Here is an 18,870-nt window from a genome sequence, read left to right on the forward strand (position 1 = left end):
TATACCAATTTAATTTGATGTTTTCACACCTAACTATATCTCCAAACCAGAAAGTTGAGTATACTGCTGTTACACAAATTCAACAATAAAAGAACTAATTAATCATGACTAGCCTTTCATGGTAAGCAACCTGCAGAGTTTCATAGTACAGTGTCTTTGCTGTTTCATATTGCATAGTTTGAAGTGAAAACCTCTGGCAATCTCAACCCAGCTCCCAGGTCACAAGTTTGCTGCTTAATCTTGCCAGACACGCTTTGAATTACTTCAGGGTTCTGCCTTCCAGACTGACTCCCTTCTGTTTCCAATCTGGAGTAGCTGCTAATATTACCTCTTGCCTCACCCAAAGTGTTTTCAAGGACTTTCAGCCTACACAGCCTACACAGCCTACCACTCCTTTATGCTCTTGGCACTACACAAGAAGGTTCCTTTGTGTAGGAGTGACGCACTTGTGTCCTCTGTGTACGTTGCAGTGACTGAAATGCATCGGTGTTTTGTGACTATTGGCTCATTGGGACTCTGATACATGTTTGTGTATTTGTCTGGCCCTGGGGCTGCGATGTTTGCTGCTTGGGCAGATGCGCTGCTTCCTTTATTCAAGGACCCCGAAACAATGGGGGAGGATTCTTGCTTAGGAAGGAATTACTAACTCTAGCTTATATGGTGTGTGCCTAGCTCTGATGCTCTAGTACATTCTCGTTGATTCTCTCCCGTGTGATGGTCTCATTTTTTGTGATCCGAACCCAAATTCACCCCCATTGCGCGCCTTCAGATCCATCCAGCTCATTGTTTGTTCTTTTCATGGTATAGAATGGAATCACCCCACTGCATGTGGCTTCCAAAAGGGGAAACACAAACATGGTGAAGCTCTTGTTGGATCGCGGAGGGCAGATCGATGCCAAAACCAGGGTGAGTCTTTCTATTCCCTGAATATGATATTGTCCCTTCTGGGGAATGGACTGGGATTTTTGCCTTGCTTGCTTTTGGGGATTTCTTGTGTGTTTGTTTCATGTAGACTGTTTTCTATGGTATCAGACTAAAGAACAGCTGTTATTAGTAGATAGGAGGCAGAAATACTATTTCCTTTAGTCTCCTGTATAACCTGCCTACATCACACAAGAACAAGCTGATGAAACTGGTGGTTTTTAGGGAATAAGCCTGTTAGTTGGTCCAGCTTTACATGACACAAGATGATGCAAAAGGAAAAGGGAAGCAAGAGGAAATGCAAGGTCTGCACTCAGCTAAGCCTTTCAGTCTCCTGACTCCTACATCTCTGTGCCAGTCACAGTATGGCCTGTGGAAGCTCTAGTGGGCTCAGTCCATTTTTATTGGAGAGCTGATACAGGGATAAGTAATTTCCTCAGAGCCAGCAGCCACGTGTCTCTTCCCCAGACAAAGCATGAGGTATTAATTAGGTGACTCTCACTGGCTTCCTTCTCCCTGTTGTCCTATTGAAATGTCACATCATCTCTCTGCCCCTTATTTATGGGTGATTTCACAGTCATTCAGTGCAAAAAAACCCCATCATTTTATATGGGCAGGGTTAATTATTTCAAATGGGATTTTGGAGTCACCTGGGAAAACATTGTCATTTATTCAGACAGGTCTCCACAGGTCTCATTCTGTCATTTATTCAGACTGAGCTGTTGGTTTTTAGGCAGCTGTTCTGCAAAGTTACATGTCCAAGTGATCCAAGAGTGTTTTAGAACACAAGGTTTAGACCTGGACATGAGAATTTTGTTTAACCCTACAGGAAGGCAGAAGATATTGCAGTCAGCTGCCCTTGGGGTTGATTTAACCTCTGCAGTTACTTGGATGTTAATTACATCAACCATTTGTTGCTTCATAAACTCTGAAGACAACCACAATTATTGTCAGCTCCATATGCAAATGTGATCTGGTTTTTGATTATGAAATGATACCTCACTATTTTTTTTCATTTTTTAAATAAAGCAGGTGTGCAGCAAATCACCCCTGCTCGCATTTTCCACAATAAATACCTAAAACCTCATGGAAAAGAGGCGTGAAATGCTAATAATATACTTCAGCCAGGATATTCCACACGCCCCTAAGCATGTCATACATAAATAGCTTATCTGACCTTTGGAGTGGCAGTATTGAATTCACCTGTTTCCTGTTCAGTACTTAGACAGAGATGATTATGAGGGATGTTTTTGATTTGAAGAGGTCAAAGTGTTTTCCCATCCCTGCTCACCTGCAAAGGCTGAGTGGAGCTGTGAACGTGTCTGAGAGACCAGGATTTGCCCAACGTAGGTGGGAGGGACCAATTTTAGACTCTTCTCATTGTCTCGGCTCCCTGCCCTGTGTCAGCTGCTACCTGGGCTCAAAATGTCAGTACAGAGATATCCCTGAAAACCCATACAGGTATCCTAAGGCACACCTATCCCAGCTTCCTGTCACCTTCACCTTCCACCTCTTCCCTGCTCCAGGGCTCGTGGTGGCGGTCAAGATTCCAGAGGTTGGGCTTTGCTGTCCATGTCTTTGTGTCAGCCGCTTGTGTTACCTGGGTGTGTGTCTCTTCTCCCTGTGCTCTGTCCACTGACCCCGTGTGCCTGGCTCTGGCTGTGAGTCCGTACGGTGTGGAGGAAGCAGGGATGTGTTCCACGGGCTCTGTCCGTGGCAGGACAGAGCCCGCCTGCCCCGCTGCGGTACTAACACACCTTGCCTTCCCTGCTGCCTTCCCTTGGCTTCTCAGCAGCACCTGCCCTCTTCCAGCAGCTCACAGTCACTGCAAAACAGCGCAATTGAAGTACTGGGGTGTCTCAGTGCCAAGTTCCTGTGCTCCACACCACATCCAAATAAGCTCTTCAGTTAAAACAGTCCTCGCCGCTTTCGTGCCGTTTATTTTTAGCTCGCTTTGTTCTGTGACATCTGATGCTGCATAAATTAAGATGCAGAAACTTGTTTTAGCGGATTGCAGATGAGCTTCAGGACTTCAGTTTTGCGAAGTTAATCTGTGAAAGCTTTCTGTGTTTGAAAATGTTCCATTGGAATGATTCTTTAGGAGCCCCTGGGTTGTCTAAAAATATAAATTAAAACGTCTATTCCTCAAAGGGAGTAAATGATGCGTGTGTCCTGCTGTTCTATAGTTAATGCAGCATGAAAAGGAAAGCTCTGCTTTCTTCAGGAATTAGTATTCTTATTTGTTGTACATTTCAGAATGTGTTTGCTGAAATTTTATGGCATTCCTCACAAAGCCATAAAATTCTGGTGAATCTCTTGCCACAATCACATATTTTAAAATAATATTTTATTTATTTATTTTTTTGGCAAGTTCTACCATTTTTTCTCAACCAAGCCCTAACTAAGGTTTTAAAGTGTGAAATTTAATTTCTCTTTTATGTTGTATCCAAAGCAGAAATGGAAACTACATTCCCAAATACAATAGTAGGATACTTTTATTAGTACTAGCCATTAGAGATAGTATTATATATTAACAAAATATCACATTTAGCAGTAGATAATTATATGGTAATAAAATATGAAAATAATATTTAAACATATTTTATTATATAGTATCTGGTATATGTTTTGCAACTTCCATTTACATACTAGGCTTCCCCAGACTTTTGTTCACTAAATAATTAATGGGTAAAATTTCCTATACTGAAATATTTCATATTCAAAATTTTGCTCAAACCGATATTTTCTATACATTCTCTTACATTATTAAGAACTTCAATGACATCATTTTATTTGAAATTTTAATGTTTGGCCAAAATGCTGACCCATGCAGATTCTGATGATTAGTTAGAGTTAAGGGGTCAGAAAAATTGTGCAGAAATTTGTTCTCTGAAAGATGGTGGAAAGTTTAATTTATGATTAATTCGCTGTCAGGTGATCAGGGGTAATGTGGCAATTACCAGTTTTTATTTTGAGGGAAGGAAAACATTTACAGCCTCCCTGGAACACACTAAGGATTCTTACAGGGAGAATTAGCCTCAGCTAATTTAAAAGCATTTAAAAAGCAATTTTAGCATGGCCATATGCATGTATTTCTATTTTAAAAAGTCCTCATATAATGGAATCATAACAGTATGCATCTACAGAACCTGAAAACATTGCTGGCTGTTTCAGGCATATTCTTTGTGAATGCAGTTGTTGTATTATCTCTGTTTTTATCATCTCTCTCTCTAAATTCTATGGGAAAAAATAAGGAACAAGAATATGAGGCTTTTTCAGTTCTGCATGCTTTTTTTCTTTTAAAATACAGTTTTATCACAGGCTTTTATAACCTTGCTGGAATTTCCATTTTTGTGGGAATAAGCAAACATCCTTCAGAGAGGGAGGAACACTCTCACCTGTCTGAGCCACTGAAGCTGTCACACATTTTGTGTTCTTCCTGTTCAATCTTGGCCAATATTGAAATTAGATTCTTCTTGCTCTGGGACTTTTCTTAAGTCTCCTCTTGCAGGCTTTCATCCAGAATATTTACAATTGAATCAAATCCATGGAATGAAAGAGAGCATCTAGTCTTGGAAGGGAAAGCTTATCATGTGGGAAAGTCAGCGCGCCGCGTGCCCGGAGCGCGGCAGCTGGAGCTGGAGCGGGGATAGGTGTGGGAATGGTGGGAGAAGGTCTGGTCCACCATTTGGGTTGGAGAAGGGCCACGGAAAGGAGGAGGCTCAGCTGGAGCTGAGAGAAGTGGCAGGTCACTCTTGGAGATGGACTGTACCAGTGGGAGAACAGAAGGAAGGAAACTGTGGGCGGCGCGACTCAGGTTTGGTTTGGTTTGGGTTTTTTTAACGTGCTTCAGACACCCCTTAAGAGTCATTCTGGAAACCTCCTGAGGTTTATTAGTAATAATATCTCCTTTTGTACATCTGCATCCTGACAAAACAGGCTTGGCTCTGCTATTTGCACATGGGAGTGGTAACCACTGTAGCAGCATCCTGGCCCTGCCTTGGCTCCATGCTCTGTGGAGTGTTTGTTCCTGCAGTAATGCTGCTGTGACATTTTCTCCCCATCTTCCTACATGAACAGAGCACTAATAATTCATTGGCAGCTTCTGCTGTTCCTAAAGCCATGTCAGATTATAAATATCTAATCACAATGCAGATATTCCCTATGAAAAATTCAGTGGCTTCATATAATGTTTACAAGGGAGTGAGAAGGGGAATTGTAAGAATTGTCTAAGCAAGTTATACAGAAAATGACTGTTATTTGGAGTTATTTGTGTTACTATCTTGATACTCAGGCAAGCACATGGTATATTTTTTTGCTGTATTTTTCAAATTTGTGCTGTGGATGGCAGACCTGGAGGAATACTTTACATCATGTTTAATTATGCCAAGAGCTCAGAGCAAGAGGGAGACTCGCCTCGTTCATTTTTAAAGAGATGAGGTTTAGTTGTAATGAAAAATGAACAAATTAAAAGCCCTTTATTTGTCAAGAAAATGTAGACAATTTTGCATGTTTGACATATGAAATGCTAAAGTTTTGCTTCACCCTTACGAAAATGAGAAGATGCAGCTGCAGTTTAGAACAATTTGTTGATAATTTGGCCTTTGATGTTCACGTCTATCGTGAGTTTTTGGTCGAATGAGCACTGAATGTGAGCAACTGTCCTGTCAATGTGCTGCCCACATCATTTCCCATTAAAAATCCCTCATAAGCACAGCTTCTTTTTGTCTCAGTGACTCTGCTAAGCTGAAAGAAAGCATTTGTGAAATGACCAAATAACTCATCTTCCTAAGCCCTGCAGTTAGGAGTCATGCACGGAATTCAGAATTAATTTTGCAGGTTGAAAAATGACCAGCGATTGGTTTTCAAGGGAAAAAAAAAAAAAAGCACTTCTATTTTGAGATTCATTTAAAAGAGAATTAGGATTGATTATTAGGAAGTTCCTGGCTTCCATGCACACAGAGGGGACTGCACTGCCATTTCTAAGGGTGACCCAGCTGTTGGTTACATCACACTGTGAGCAAGGAGAGTGCCACACGTGGGAACAGCAGAACACCAGGTGTGGGATGTCAGTGGGGAGATGGAAACATTTAACTCTTCACTCCACACAATCTGGGGTGAGGAGATAACTGATGAACTTCTTTCCACATAAATTGCTGCATTTCTTGTCTCCTGGCGTGGCAGCCTTTGTGTTTAAGGGATATCTGTATCTGTGCTTCCAAGCGTGTGTCCCTCTGACCCAGAGCTGGATGTGCTGTGATGTGCCTGATGCACTGGTCACTGTATGTTCTTCAATTAGCAAAGCAATGATTGACAAAGTGCTTAGGCCATCTCCTCAAGTTGATTTGAGGGCACTGAGGCTCTTGGCAAACAGATAAATGGTGCAAAAAAGGATTAGTTTGGTACACTTGTGTGTCTCCTCGTGTTGGTTCGTCACCTTGTCTGCATTGTTTCCTAATTCTTCTACTGCAACAGCTCTCTCTTTGCTGTTCCCCATATCTTTGAATAAAAGATAAAAGCAAAATAAAGTATTGAATATAGAATATTTTTAAAAGATATGTGCTGTTTTCCTCAGAACATAAAGAGGAAAGGGAAGAGGGTTCTGTGGAAGCCCTCAAAACAGCTATGGCAGGGTAGAATAGGATAAGTAGCAAATTTCTGTCTGCTTTTAAAGGGAATTGTAGATAAGAACAAAGAAGAAATTATGTTTTTTAATTATTTAGGTTGTTGTTGTTGTTGTTTTAACCAGACTTTCTTGTGGAGTTGATGTGCTTTTTAGCTTATATTTTTCTTCTTGTTCTGCCTCTTGGGATTTGCCCTGCTTTTGTTCAAGGATTCACACAATTTTCCTTTTTTTTTTTTTTCAGCTTTATTAAGTAGAGTAACATCAAAGCCACCACGCAGATAGGGAAAGTGAACCTCTCACATTGATTAAAAAAGTAGAGCACAAGAGGCCAGAAACTGGAAAGAAATACCAAATAAATACCTTAGCTAGAAATGCATTTGGGATATAGTCTTACCTTTGTAATGCCAGTGGGAGTTTTCTGAAGGAATTCCTCTGGCAATGAGATGATAATATACCTCAGCTGGTCATAAAAAGACTTGGTTTAGAGGACTCTGAAGATTCAGTGCATGAAAAACAAGTAAAGTAGTTCCACATAATTCTTGACACTGAGCCCATCTGCCAGTGCTAAAGGCTGCAAGTTCTGGTTTTGGGTTTGACCTTCCATTTGTGGGATTTCAGCACAAATCTTGTGTGGGATTTAGGGATGCCCCTGAGACAATGAGCACCAAGGCACACCCAACCCCTTCAGTGTGTCTCAAAAACCTCTAGAAAAAGCAGGTAAGTAAGGGAGAAAAATTCCTCCTGCAGACTTCAGCTCCTTGCAGCTGTGGAGGTTTGTGGTGCTGCTCATTTGGAATGGGCTCTGTGCTTTGGAAACCAGGCATGAGAGAGGCTCTGCTTCTTGGAACTGCCTTTTGTAGGGTGTTACAGGGCAGTGATTGCTGAAATGAGATTGTAGTAGCGGCTCTGTTGTAGTCTAGAGCTACTTTTAATTTAAAAAACACGGTGTTGCAGGTTTCCTCCAAACCCCAGCAGGTTAAACGGTCCATCTGCCTGTGAAGCAGGGTCACCAACTCATCCTTAGTGCCATAGTTTTGCAGTTTTGCTACTGTTTTAGCCTCTGAATAATTCCTTTTAATCAAGCTGTTACTGGGTTCTTCAATGGGCTCCTTAGAATAACAGCATCGATGTCACACAAGATGAGCAACGTGTCGTAAAGGGAAAAGGCTTTTCTTGTGATGAAAAACTATTCCCATTTCAGCTTTGTAAAGCCACCTCTGTTGAGTGTTGATGACAACTCTGAGTGCCTGCTTGAACAATACTGAGGGCTAATGAGATGAAAACTTGGTTTTTCATATCCTACCTGTTACCTTTTTGTGTCATTCAGCACTGATATTCTTTCACAACTATTTTTCTAGCCTCATACCTATTTTTCTGCATCAAGTCCAAACTATACAAAAGCTACCTAGAATTCATTCTCCCATCCAAATAGTTCATCAACACATCTTTTTCTACCACTGCTGTGAGCAAGACTTTTGGTAGAGAATGGTGTTCTGCAATGGAAAAAACTATTGTGGAGTTGGTGGTCTGAGAGCAATTTTAGAAAATAATTGTTAGCTCTGTGTTAACCCCTCAATCTCAGAAGTGAAAGATTTGGTTCTGTTTGTTTCTCTCTTTTTCTCTTGTTTTAAAATCTTATTTATCTTGATGCCTGTTTAAAAGCAAAAGAAAATTCTAGAGCAGATTTTCTAGCACGAGCATCTCTTGTTTCATCCCCACATCAAAAGCAATCCAAAGGACATGGGTTGCTTTACAGAGCATCCTCAACCCAGCAGGCATCACCCAGGGAGAGGCAAGGGAGGGAGGGGAGGAGGCAGTGCACCCTCACAATTATCCTTTGAGAGGAGATTTCAGCACACAACAGGCTTCCTCTCTCCATCAGTAACCTTAGAGTGTCCTTTACCTGGTGCAAGGAAGAACAGGGATGAAACTTGGTGCTGTGCAGCCAGTTTCAGTTAGGAGTCAAAACAGGAGCTTTTTCACACGTGTGGGGGCTGCATTCCTGGCAGGTTGTTCCCCAGAGTGCCAGGACAAACAGTTGGGGTTGTCCTCATTTGTTTTCTCTCCTTTTACTTCAAGGATGGACTCACACCACTGCACTGTGCGGCTCGAAGCGGCCACGACCAGGTTGTGGAGCTGCTCCTGGAGCGAGGTGCCCCACTGCTGGCACGGACCAAGGTGTGTGTGTGTGTGTCCTGTCAGGGTATGGAACACCTCTGTAACCTTCCACAGAGCTTTCAGTGTCGCTGAGAGGACGAGGAGGAAGACAGGAATGTAACTGTCCTCCCAAAGGAGATGTATTAATGGGTAGAAAGACCCAAAATAAGGTTTCCTTACATAATCCTTTCCAAATATATGACAAGCGTACTCCTGTTTGCCCCTCTCTCTACTAATCACTCTAAACACATGATGTGGAGTGCTACTGCCAGCACTTACTTTGTGTTTCTTCCTGAGACTGTAGTGCACAAAAAAAGCTGGGTCAGTCACTCATGAGGTGATTCCTGGTACAGATTTTCTGAGCCCCCATATATGATAATGAGGATCGTTTCTCCTAATTGTTTTTATGGGCTTTTTTTTTACTAGGAAAATTATTTTGGTGTGTTCTTCCTCACATCTGGAAAACTTTCATATAAAAACATTCATATAAAATTAAGGCATTTCCTACAAATTCGGTCTGTTTGGTGAAACTAATGAGAGGAAGATATTTGTACAATAGCAGAGCTCACTGAGCAGCACCTCACAACAACAAATGTTGATTCTTTGATGCGCCACAGTCTTAAATGAGGGTTACTGGAAGCTGCTGTTCTGCTCTCTTCTGTCACAGAATGGACTCTCCCCTCTCCACATGGCAGCCCAGGGGGACCACGTGGAATGTGTCAAGCACCTGCTGCAGCACAAGGCTCCCGTGGACGACGTGACGCTGGACTACCTGACTGCCCTGCACGTGGCCGCTCACTGCGGCCACTACCGCGTCACCAAGCTCCTGCTGGACAAGAGAGCCAACCCCAACGCCCGTGCCCTGGTAAACCTCTCCCACCTGGGGCGTGTAACAAAGCTGGCTGCTAGCTCTTAGCAGGAAAGCCAAGTGAGAGGTGTCAGCAAACTCCACAAAGCCTTAAGTAGGTGCAGTAGCCACAGGGGTGTCCAGTGCTGTGCCTGATATCCTTAGGCCTGGTCACGGAACACGCCCCGTGGCAAGTGGCTGTAGTGTCAGGTCTGGAAGCTCTGCAGAGTCCCTGAAATCAGGGCTTGTTCTGGTTGATGTTGATGTATGCATTGGTGTTCTACTGAATTAGTGGTTCAGTTTTCTGTACCAGGTAATACGACACACATCTAATTTCTGGGATTTCAACTGAATTGGTGAGTCAGTTGGCATAGGGAAAACATATTGTAAAGCTAGTATTTCTGCATTTATCAAATGATGACATTTTCCTCTATTAGGTGCCATTTTCCTTTCTTTTCAAAAAACAGGTTTTATGGTTACAGGACACCAGGTATGATTCCTTTTACTCACTGATCAAACCACTGCCCCTAACAAGGAGAAAAGCATCACATTTGACTCTGGAAACATTTTGAGAGTCTTTAATGTATCCAAAGCCAGACAAGATGACAGTTTTCTCTACTAGGAACTGTTAGCTGGCTGGGAGTTCATGTACCAATATATTGCACTCAGTCAGGGAGAAAAAGGGTCTGTGAACAGTTGAGATGCTCCTGCATGGCCGGAGTTCTGCCCCTGGGGCCTCCACAGAATCCCCACTGCAGGGCACTCGCATGCCTTCCCCCCTTCCTGCCCACACTAGGACCCACTGTTTTCCTCTGCAGGCTCCCCCTGTCCTTTACTTCCTTGGAACTGACACCATTTTCTTCTGCCCTCTCATTTCTCTTGGCTTTTCCATACCAACAAATCCCATAGCCCCTTTTGCTTCCTGCTCTTACACTTTTCTTGTTTTGATTTTCTCAGTGCCGTGCTCACTTGGTTGATCTTGTTTGACACTGTTTTCATCCTTGTTTTTTTTCCTTGCCAGTCTTCTGATTATCTCTAGCTGCACTTTCCTCAGCTACCCACACATAGCCCCTACATCTTCTTTCTTTCCTTCCATGACCAGAAATATATCTTCTGCTCCCCTCCTTCCATGCCTCCCTCCCTCCCTCCCTCAGTGAAACATCTGAAACAAAAGGAGAACACCCTCAGGCTGTTGCCTCTCTGCTCTCTTGCCACCAAACTGGTTTTCTCCCCCCCACTCCTCCTCCCCTCCTCATTTTCTCTCTCTCTGCCATCAGGGACTTGTCGCCTTTGGCTTGTTAATAGTATTTAATATATTAAATGAAGCTCATAATTTTTGTAAGTGATACATTTTTTTCTTGCCTTCTCCTCTTCCCCGTCAAACTGTTCCTCACTTAAATAGAAGAAGCAAAATTAAATCAACTGAGGTGGTGAAATTCAGTGAAAAAAATGGAAACTTCTGAAACAGTAAAACTCCCTATGAAATATATTGAGAGATGTTGTGGGGGAGGTAAAATATCAAATGGTTTTGATTCCTTCTTTAGAAATTGTAGAAACAGTAATATTCAGCAGAGCTCAGTGATGGGATAAGTATTACAAAGAATTCATTTTCAGCTACATTTAAAAAAAAATAATTGCTAATGTTTGCAAAATGCTTTGGGGATACAAGCACTATGTGAGTTCTCAGCTTTTTCAATGTGTATATGCTTTAAAGCACCCTCAAATGAACTAAGAATTAACATTTCCTATAACAGAAGCAGGCTGTAGAATAATTGTCACATGATTCTCTCTTCCCATAATCTAAGATTTCACTGCTAGGTTCTGGTTACTGCTGGTTGATTGTTTGGCAATACTGATCTCTTCATTAGGAAATGTAGCAATTTTTCAACATTGTCTAAAAGATGTTACCTGTGCTTTTCACTAAAATGTTCACATGCAGTGAATAATGTGTTTGTTCATCTTCAGACACGCTCTTAACCTGCATTAACTGTCATCAGATTATCATGACACCAGAGCTGAAGGGGTGGTTCTAAATTTAAGCTACCTCAGAATGTGTACACGCACATACAAACGTGGATATTACACCTGAGGTTGATGTATAAACAGAAATGCACACAGTTCCTTAGATTTCAAGTAAAAAGACATTTTAAGGTGGAATCTGGAAGAAGTACTCGGTTCCTCTCTCTCTCTCAGTTTAAGTGGCTTCAATGTGAAGGAGAGTAGATTTAGGTTGGATATTAGGGAGAAATTCTTCCCTGTGAGGGTGGGCAGGCCCTGGCACAGGGTGCCCAGAGAAGCTGTGGCTGCCCCTGGATCCCTGGAAGTGTCCAAGGCCAGGCTGGATGGGGCTTGGAGCAACCTGGGATAGTGGAAGGTGTCCCTGCACGTGGTAGGAGGTGGAACGAGATGGGCTTTTCTGACCCAAACCTTCCATGATTCTCCTAGAGAGGCACAGGAAACGCTTTATAAAGGCACTGGTTCTAAAGCATTCACTGTAATTTCTTAGATTTCCTTTGTGTTAGGCAGCCTTGGGAAGCACTGGGAGCTCTCCTCACAGACACGTGTGCGGCCTCAGGAAGCACACACACACACACTTGCAGTCAGGACGGGCAGATCTCTGTGTGAAGTGTGGAGGTGGAGGTTCCCTTCCTCTGCCCTGCCTGGGAGGAAAGCAGCAGCACTGCTTTGTTGTGCCTCAGATAGCAGGGGATGTCTGTACTTGGTAACCTGTTGTGTTTGAAGAAGAGTTGCTTGTGGTAGTCTAACCCTTGTGCTCCCGTTGTGCCAGCATGGAGCTGTGTGGGAAGCGTAGCTGCATGTTCCTAACTAACATCACTGTCTTTTGCACAGAATGGTTTTACTCCACTGCACATTGCCTGCAAGAAAAATCGCATCAAAGTCATGGAACTCCTGGTGAAATATGGGGCTTCAATCCAGGCTATAACAGAGGTAGCAAAATGTTTCATGTCCTGCAGACACATTCTTTCTCTCTCTCTCCTTTTTCGCTTCCTTTTTCCTTCTCTCCTGTCATGCCTCACTCTTCCATGTGTTTTATTTAAACGAAGAAGCCCGTCCCTCCAGCCGTGCAGAGGAGTAAAACTGCTCTTGCTTTGTTTCGCAGTCGGGCCTCACACCAATACACGTGGCTGCATTTATGGGCCACTTGAACATAGTCCTCCTCCTGCTGCAGAACGGAGCCTCTCCCGATGTCACTAACATTGTGAGTATGGCTTTTGCTGGAAACATCTGCTCAGGACCCACTCCAAGTCCCTTGGTTACCACCTAGCTCAGCCCAAGGTCACATTTTAATGATTCTCTCTTGCCCTTCAGGGCAAATTATTGTAGAGTTTTTAGTGAAGAGGGGAAAGTGGTGGCTGCTGCATGAGTTGTAAGCCATCTCTGGTTTCATGTGTTCTACAACGATGCTCAAGTAGGTGAAGTTTTCCTTAGAAACAGACAAAGCTCACCAAAAACATCCAAAATTTGGATTATAAGCCAAATCCCACAGAGTCTGTGTTTCTGTTCTGAGGGATGGAAGTAAAGTCCAAATGGCTCTAATTTCTGCCTGCAAAACTTCGCTGGCTGCCATGAAATTGTGTCATTCCTGTCAGCGAAGGAGTATAAAATGCTTTCATTATGCTTTAACCCCAACAATTAAACAAAAAGCCAAACTGGGAAACTCAGAATGTTCCTCTTAGACAGGAAATTCCAGGAACTGGTGATTAAATCTGGAAAATGTGACCTTTGGGATGTAACACAAAATGCAGAACCTGACTTACCATAGAAATCAGTGTTTGTATACCAACAGCCTAGTTACAAAATAAAAAACCAACAACAGAAACAGCATTATAATTTTCTGAGATATATTTCATAAGATATTTTACTGTTTGAATTTGTCAGTATAAACAAATATTCAACTTGGGACCACCTATTCTTGGAAAGTAGCTTTTTTCAGCACATAAGGTTATAGGTAAGTGCTCCCAACAACAAAAATTTAATAATCCTGGTACACTGGACTCATTAGTTTTTCTCAGCTAGAAAAATCTTGCATGGAACCCAGTGCAATAGTTAGCATGCAGAATTGTTTACGTGACTCATTAAAACTGACTTTTCATACTTTGTCATTGAAGCAATCTTTATACAAAAACTTTATTGATAATAAAAAAAACCAACACGAAAGTCTCGTGGAAGCAGTTAAAAATATTGTGTTACCAGGCATTTGTGTGAGAAGTTGAACACTTTGCAATTTCTGCTACACAGGTGCCTTGGCTTTCACTTGGTAAGTTGAGATTCCCTGTCAAATTACGGTTTCCAAAACCTAAATTACTTTGCTAATTCAAGCACAAAAGGGTCATTGCAGAAATTTGATCTTTAGAGTGTTTTTCACTTATTAAACAGCTTGTTCTTCAGATAATAAACTTTATATATGATGGAATTATTAAGATTAGAGCTGTGGGATTTTTTTTTGTTGCATACCTACTAATCACAGCTGGTAACACAATGTTAATTTAAAAATGACAAGCTGAGTTAACTGCGGGTGACGAGGGTTTGTAGCTGCCCTCAAGGAATCCTCATTTTCAGTGTTTCTTTGAAAACCTATGCAAAAAGTAAAATGCTTTGAATATTCCCAATCTGAAATTGCATATCACTTCAGTCAGCTTTCCAAAATTTCCTATTTTTCCGATTCTGTGAGCTACAAAAGGCTTGAAAGAAGATTGATTCCACAGCCCAGAGCCACACCGCTGAGTACAGATTTCACACATTTCATGCGCTGGCTGAGTTGTGCTCAGCCATTGCAAGGCCTCTTAATGCTGCCAGCTCCACACAGTGTGCAGGAAGGGACCATCTGGAAAAATATCCCTGGAAAAATATCCATCCTGAGGCTCCTGCGCCGTGCGGTCCCTAGAGAGAGCCAGGCTCAGTGTGCCCTCATCTCCTGTGCGGCACACGAGCCGATGCCACGTCACGCAGAAAGCTGAGGGACATCTGTGTCCAGGGCAAGTCTATCTGACAGAATTTTCCTAAGCTGGGGTTTTCATTCTCTCAGTGGTGTTAAGGCTTTGTTTGTCTGGGATTGGCCAAATGGCAGACCAGGGCATTTCCAGGCACAGTGACAGGTACTCACACCCCAGCCCGGGGCTGAAGACAGGGTCTCAGCCGGCAGGAGGATGGGTCCCAGTGTCAGTTGTCATGGGTGGGACTGACACTGGCAAAGATCTTTCTTCATGGAAGTTCAGGACACTGAAATGCTTTTGCTTTCCCGCAGCGTGGAGAAACGGCATTGCACATGGCAGCACGTGCCGGGCAGGTGGAAGTGGTTCGCTGCCTGCTGAGGAACGGGGCCCTGGTTGATGCCCGAGCCAGGGTAGGTGTTCTGCTTACAATGCTGTTTCTCTCCCCTCTTAAAACCACGGCTGAAGGCATCACCCACCACCTTCCTCTCCTCCATTACTCCGTTTTTCCTGTTATCACTTCCCATGACTCTGCCAGACAAATGCATAGGAAGGTGTGTGGGGACCGAGAGGACGCTGTGCTCACGGGGTGGCTCCCCAGCGCTAATGACACACTCGATTTGAGTTGTAGGAAGAACAGACCCCGCTGCACATCGCCTCTCGCCTGGGCAAGACGGAGATCGTGCAGCTGCTGCTGCAGCACATGGCCCACCCCGACGCCGCCACCACCAATGGCTACACCCCGCTGCACATCTCTGCCCGGGAGGGGCAGCTGGACGTCGCCTCCGTGCTCCTCGAGGCGGGCGCCTCACACTCCATGTCCACCAAGGTCAGGCAGAACTCTGCACACCCCTATGAGTGTGTTTGCACACTGAGAAATGGGAAGTGGTTTGGGCCTTTTGTTGTGTTCTTGTTTAATCGGCAGCAGTCTGGCAGACTGGAGTAACGTGTCACAAGTTAATCAAATTTTAACTTTGCTGTCATCTAAAATTGAGTTTGGTTGCCGTTGAAGCCAAATGTGGATCTTGATAAATACACAGTCCCAGCATGTTTAAAATGTCCTTGTTTCTCCCTTTCCCTTTGTCTTACAGGCACAGCTTTTTTTTGGGCAGAATTTCCAAAAACGAAAAAGCGGATGACAATGACACTTTTTTTTTTTTTTTTATGAACAGGCCTCCTTTTATTCTTCAATACCTTATTTATTTAAATATCAAAGTAATTCTGCCCTGTGCTAGCTGAAAGGACTGTTCCTAAAACATAGAAGTCAGCATCTGCCTAGTCCCATCGAATGCTGGATCTATTTTCAGTGGTTCTAAAATGAGGTGCCATGTGACACAACAGGCCATTTTGTCTGGGATTATAAAAGAAATGCTCTCCAGAATCACTAGTGAGTTTTTTAGCCAAAAATGGTACCAGCATATTCCTAACAGAGAGATGAATATGTAAGAAAGCAGATAGCTGTGAAGAGAATTATATACCAAGATATCTTTTCCGATTTTAAAGCATTTTGGTAAGGGAGAATCACGTAATTTTCACTATTTATAAAAGTACCCTTGGTTTTACAGCTGGAGCTTAAAACATGTTTATGAACAACGGCATATCTTCTAGGGTTTAAAAGACTAAACCAGCAATTTTCAAATTATGATCCATGGATTACTGGGAGGGCTTGCTGTTCTCCTTTTATCCAGCTGTTAAATCACATTAGAATGGCTAAAAATACACTAAATACTTTCCTAATTTCCCGTATTGCTTGATGGCAATTAGTATTGCAGGAACGTTCTGTAATTATGAATAGGAGAAGATGGAGCCCACTAGATAATATCTTTATAGACCTGCGATTTGTGAACGGAAAATGTTTGAGATTACCCAATATAAACTCTTTCTGAGGAGGAATTAGTTGGAACTAAATGATAGTGATAATAAACATTAAACATCACTTATATGCCAGGCAAATAGGTCATTGCAGCTTCCCAAAATTGCTGTCAGGCAGCGGTGCAGGCTGCCACCTACTGTCATACATTCCTGAGCTTTCCTTACCAATTTTTTTAATTAAATCATGCAAAGAGAAGGACTCTTTTTAGCTTCAGCAGAACTTTGTGACTGTATGAATACACAAATCCAAGAACAAATAATTTTTCACCAAACCCTGCTGGAGGAAGGGAATTGGAGTTCAGAGGTTTTTTTTCAGATTAATTTAATTGGTGTTTCACTGTTACTGGCAACGACTGGTGCAGGAAATACTTGTAAAGCTGTCATCATGGAACAAAAAAAAAAAAAAATTCAGCTGGTTTGGGGTGTAAATTTGAAGAAGTGCCTTCATTGCCCCCACGCATTGTGTGTTGCTAGTACAGTCTGTATCAGATAAAATGTCTGCCAGCCCGAGAGCACATAAGTAGGGAAAAATAATAAAAGGGAATGTATTTTCTTGTATTTTATGCTTCCCAAAGCGTTTTCAAGGCAGGCTGTTCCTTCTAGGTTCGCTGTCGATTCTGATGTTGAAGACTAAGTGCTTAACACACGGTTCTTACACAAGAGATGTCAGCGTGACCTTTAACACAAACATCTGTGTTTTATCCCCTGGAATTTTTCAGAAGGGATTCACACCGCTGCATGTGGCGGCCAAATACGGGAGCCTGGAGGTGGCAAAGCTTCTGCTGCAGCGTCGTGCCTGTCCTGATTCTGCTGGCAAGGTACTGCTGGGGAAGAAAAATTCACTAGTGTGTTGGATTCTTCCTGAAGGAGGAACTGCGTGAAATATCCACCCTAAAAAAGGCTGCGGCTGCTTTTGCATGGTGGCTGTGGCTTTGTTGGGGTCGCGTCTCCTCCCCTGGGTGAGAGTGCTGCTACCACCCAGCGTGTTGAGTTTGGGTCCATGGCAGGAAGGGCACACGGCTGCTCTGAGGGCAGGAGTGTGTCTGTGGCTCAGGAAGCACCGGTTCCATCAAGCTGCCTAAATTCCCAATGGATAAACACAGGCGCAAAGCCCAGGTTTCCCCTGGCGCGGCGTGAAGAAAGCCTGCAGCCGCCACCCTGGTTCTCCCGGTACGCTGCTTCTCCCCACTAACAGCCAGCTAGCTGCCTGCCATGGCCTTGCTCTCCACCCCCATTTCCCCCCTCCCAGTCCCTCCCCGCTCCCCCTGACCCCTGGAGCCCCCCATCCCCGGTGTCCTCCATCCCGGTGTCCTCCATGCCGTGCCCCGCCGCCCTAACGCCGTGCCCGCCCTTTCAGAACGGCCTCACCCCGCTGCACGTGGCGGCGCACTACGACAACCAGAAGGTGGCGCTGCTGCTGCTGGAGAAGGGCGCCTCGCCTCACGCCACCGCCAAGGTGAGCCCGCCCTCAGGGCAGCCCTCATCCCTCGTCTTATTAATACTCCTCGCCTCCAGCCTCGGCGGTGCCCTGAGAAATGTGTGTTCTGGCCGGGCGTACGGGGAACGATGAGCGCAGGGGGAGTTCATTGCTGGCTTGGGAGTGGTGTCGTGGTGTCGCTGCGTCGGTGAGGGCGGCCCTGAGGGGACCCTGAGGGGACTCGGTCCCTGCAGAGTTTTAGTCACGGCTGGATGTGACAATAGTCACTTCAGTATTGTGCAGTGCTAGCGATGACATTAGAGATTTTATTCCGGGGTTAGGAGTGGTGGTGTGGTATCACTGTGCAGGGAGGGGAGCCCTGAGGGGACCCCGGAGCCCTGAGGGGACCCCGGAGCCCTGAGGGGACCCGGGAGCCCTGAGGGGACCCAGCCCCGTCAGAGCTTTGGTTGCAGCTGAAAGTCACCTCGCTGTTGTGTGATATTAGCAGTGACTTTAGAAATGTGTGTTCTGACCATGCACACAAGTCGTTCCGGGGTTTAGGAGTGTGTTGTGCTACTGCTGTGCAAAGCAAAAGCTGATGAAAGGGGGAAATGGTGACCAGATGGGCACGATACCAGAGAGTGTCCTGCCCTGTGCAAGGCTGCTGATCTGCAGGCTTTCAGGAAATGCTCAGGGATTGCATTGGGAATGTGGTTTCCATGGCAGTGCATGGAAAGCAGGATAGTTTGGGAAACTCAGACTGAAAAAAAACCCAACGAAACAGCCACAGGCCAACCCAATCAAGCACCCCCCACAGCACCTGTGTGCTGGCACCTGGGGTTTTTCGTTCACAATGTGTTTTAAAGCAATTAGGAAGTTGTCTTAGTGCCAGAAAATACCATTCTTCTGTGCTTAAATTATTAATTTGATCACAAAAACATTGCACCCCTTTGCTGTTTCCAGCCTGTGACTGGCACAAATGGATCAAAATTCCATATGCATGTCTCTACCCACATCCTCTGAAAAAGCATAATGTGGTGAAGGGTGTGCACCCATCCCTCACCACAGGGAATGTCAC

At 44.0% G+C, this 18,870-nt stretch overlaps 1 protein-coding gene across 34 annotated transcripts in view; it reads left to right on the forward strand.

Annotated features, from left to right (window-relative positions):
• ANK2 (ankyrin 2) overlaps positions 1 to 18,870 on the forward strand; it is a 273,471-nt gene that overhangs the window by 185,052 nt on the left and 69,549 nt on the right. For 31 of the 34 annotated variants that reach the window (XM_086890733.1, XM_086890725.1, XM_086890736.1 and 28 more), the window contains 9 exons: positions 808 to 906; positions 8,627 to 8,725; positions 9,372 to 9,569; positions 12,402 to 12,500; positions 12,673 to 12,771; positions 14,818 to 14,916; positions 15,135 to 15,332; positions 17,095 to 17,193; positions 17,733 to 17,831. In XM_086890733.1, coding sequence (XP_086746859.1) covers positions 808 to 906; positions 8,627 to 8,725; positions 9,372 to 9,569; positions 12,402 to 12,500; positions 12,673 to 12,771; positions 14,818 to 14,916; positions 15,135 to 15,332; positions 17,095 to 17,193; positions 17,733 to 17,831 — 1,089 coding nt within the window. The remainder of the gene's footprint in view (positions 1 to 807; positions 907 to 8,626; positions 8,726 to 9,371; positions 9,570 to 12,401; positions 12,501 to 12,672; positions 12,772 to 14,817; positions 14,917 to 15,134; positions 15,333 to 17,094; positions 17,194 to 17,732; positions 17,832 to 18,870) is intronic. The other 3 variants (XM_086890730.1, XM_086890724.1, XM_086890728.1) reach the window with 1 other exon arrangement.

This window comes from Cyanistes caeruleus, chromosome 5 (assembly GCF_971803275.1).
Source record: "Cyanistes caeruleus chromosome 5, bCyaCae1.hap1.1, whole genome shotgun sequence".
NCBI classification, from domain to species: Eukaryota; Metazoa; Chordata; class Aves; order Passeriformes; family Paridae; genus Cyanistes; species Cyanistes caeruleus.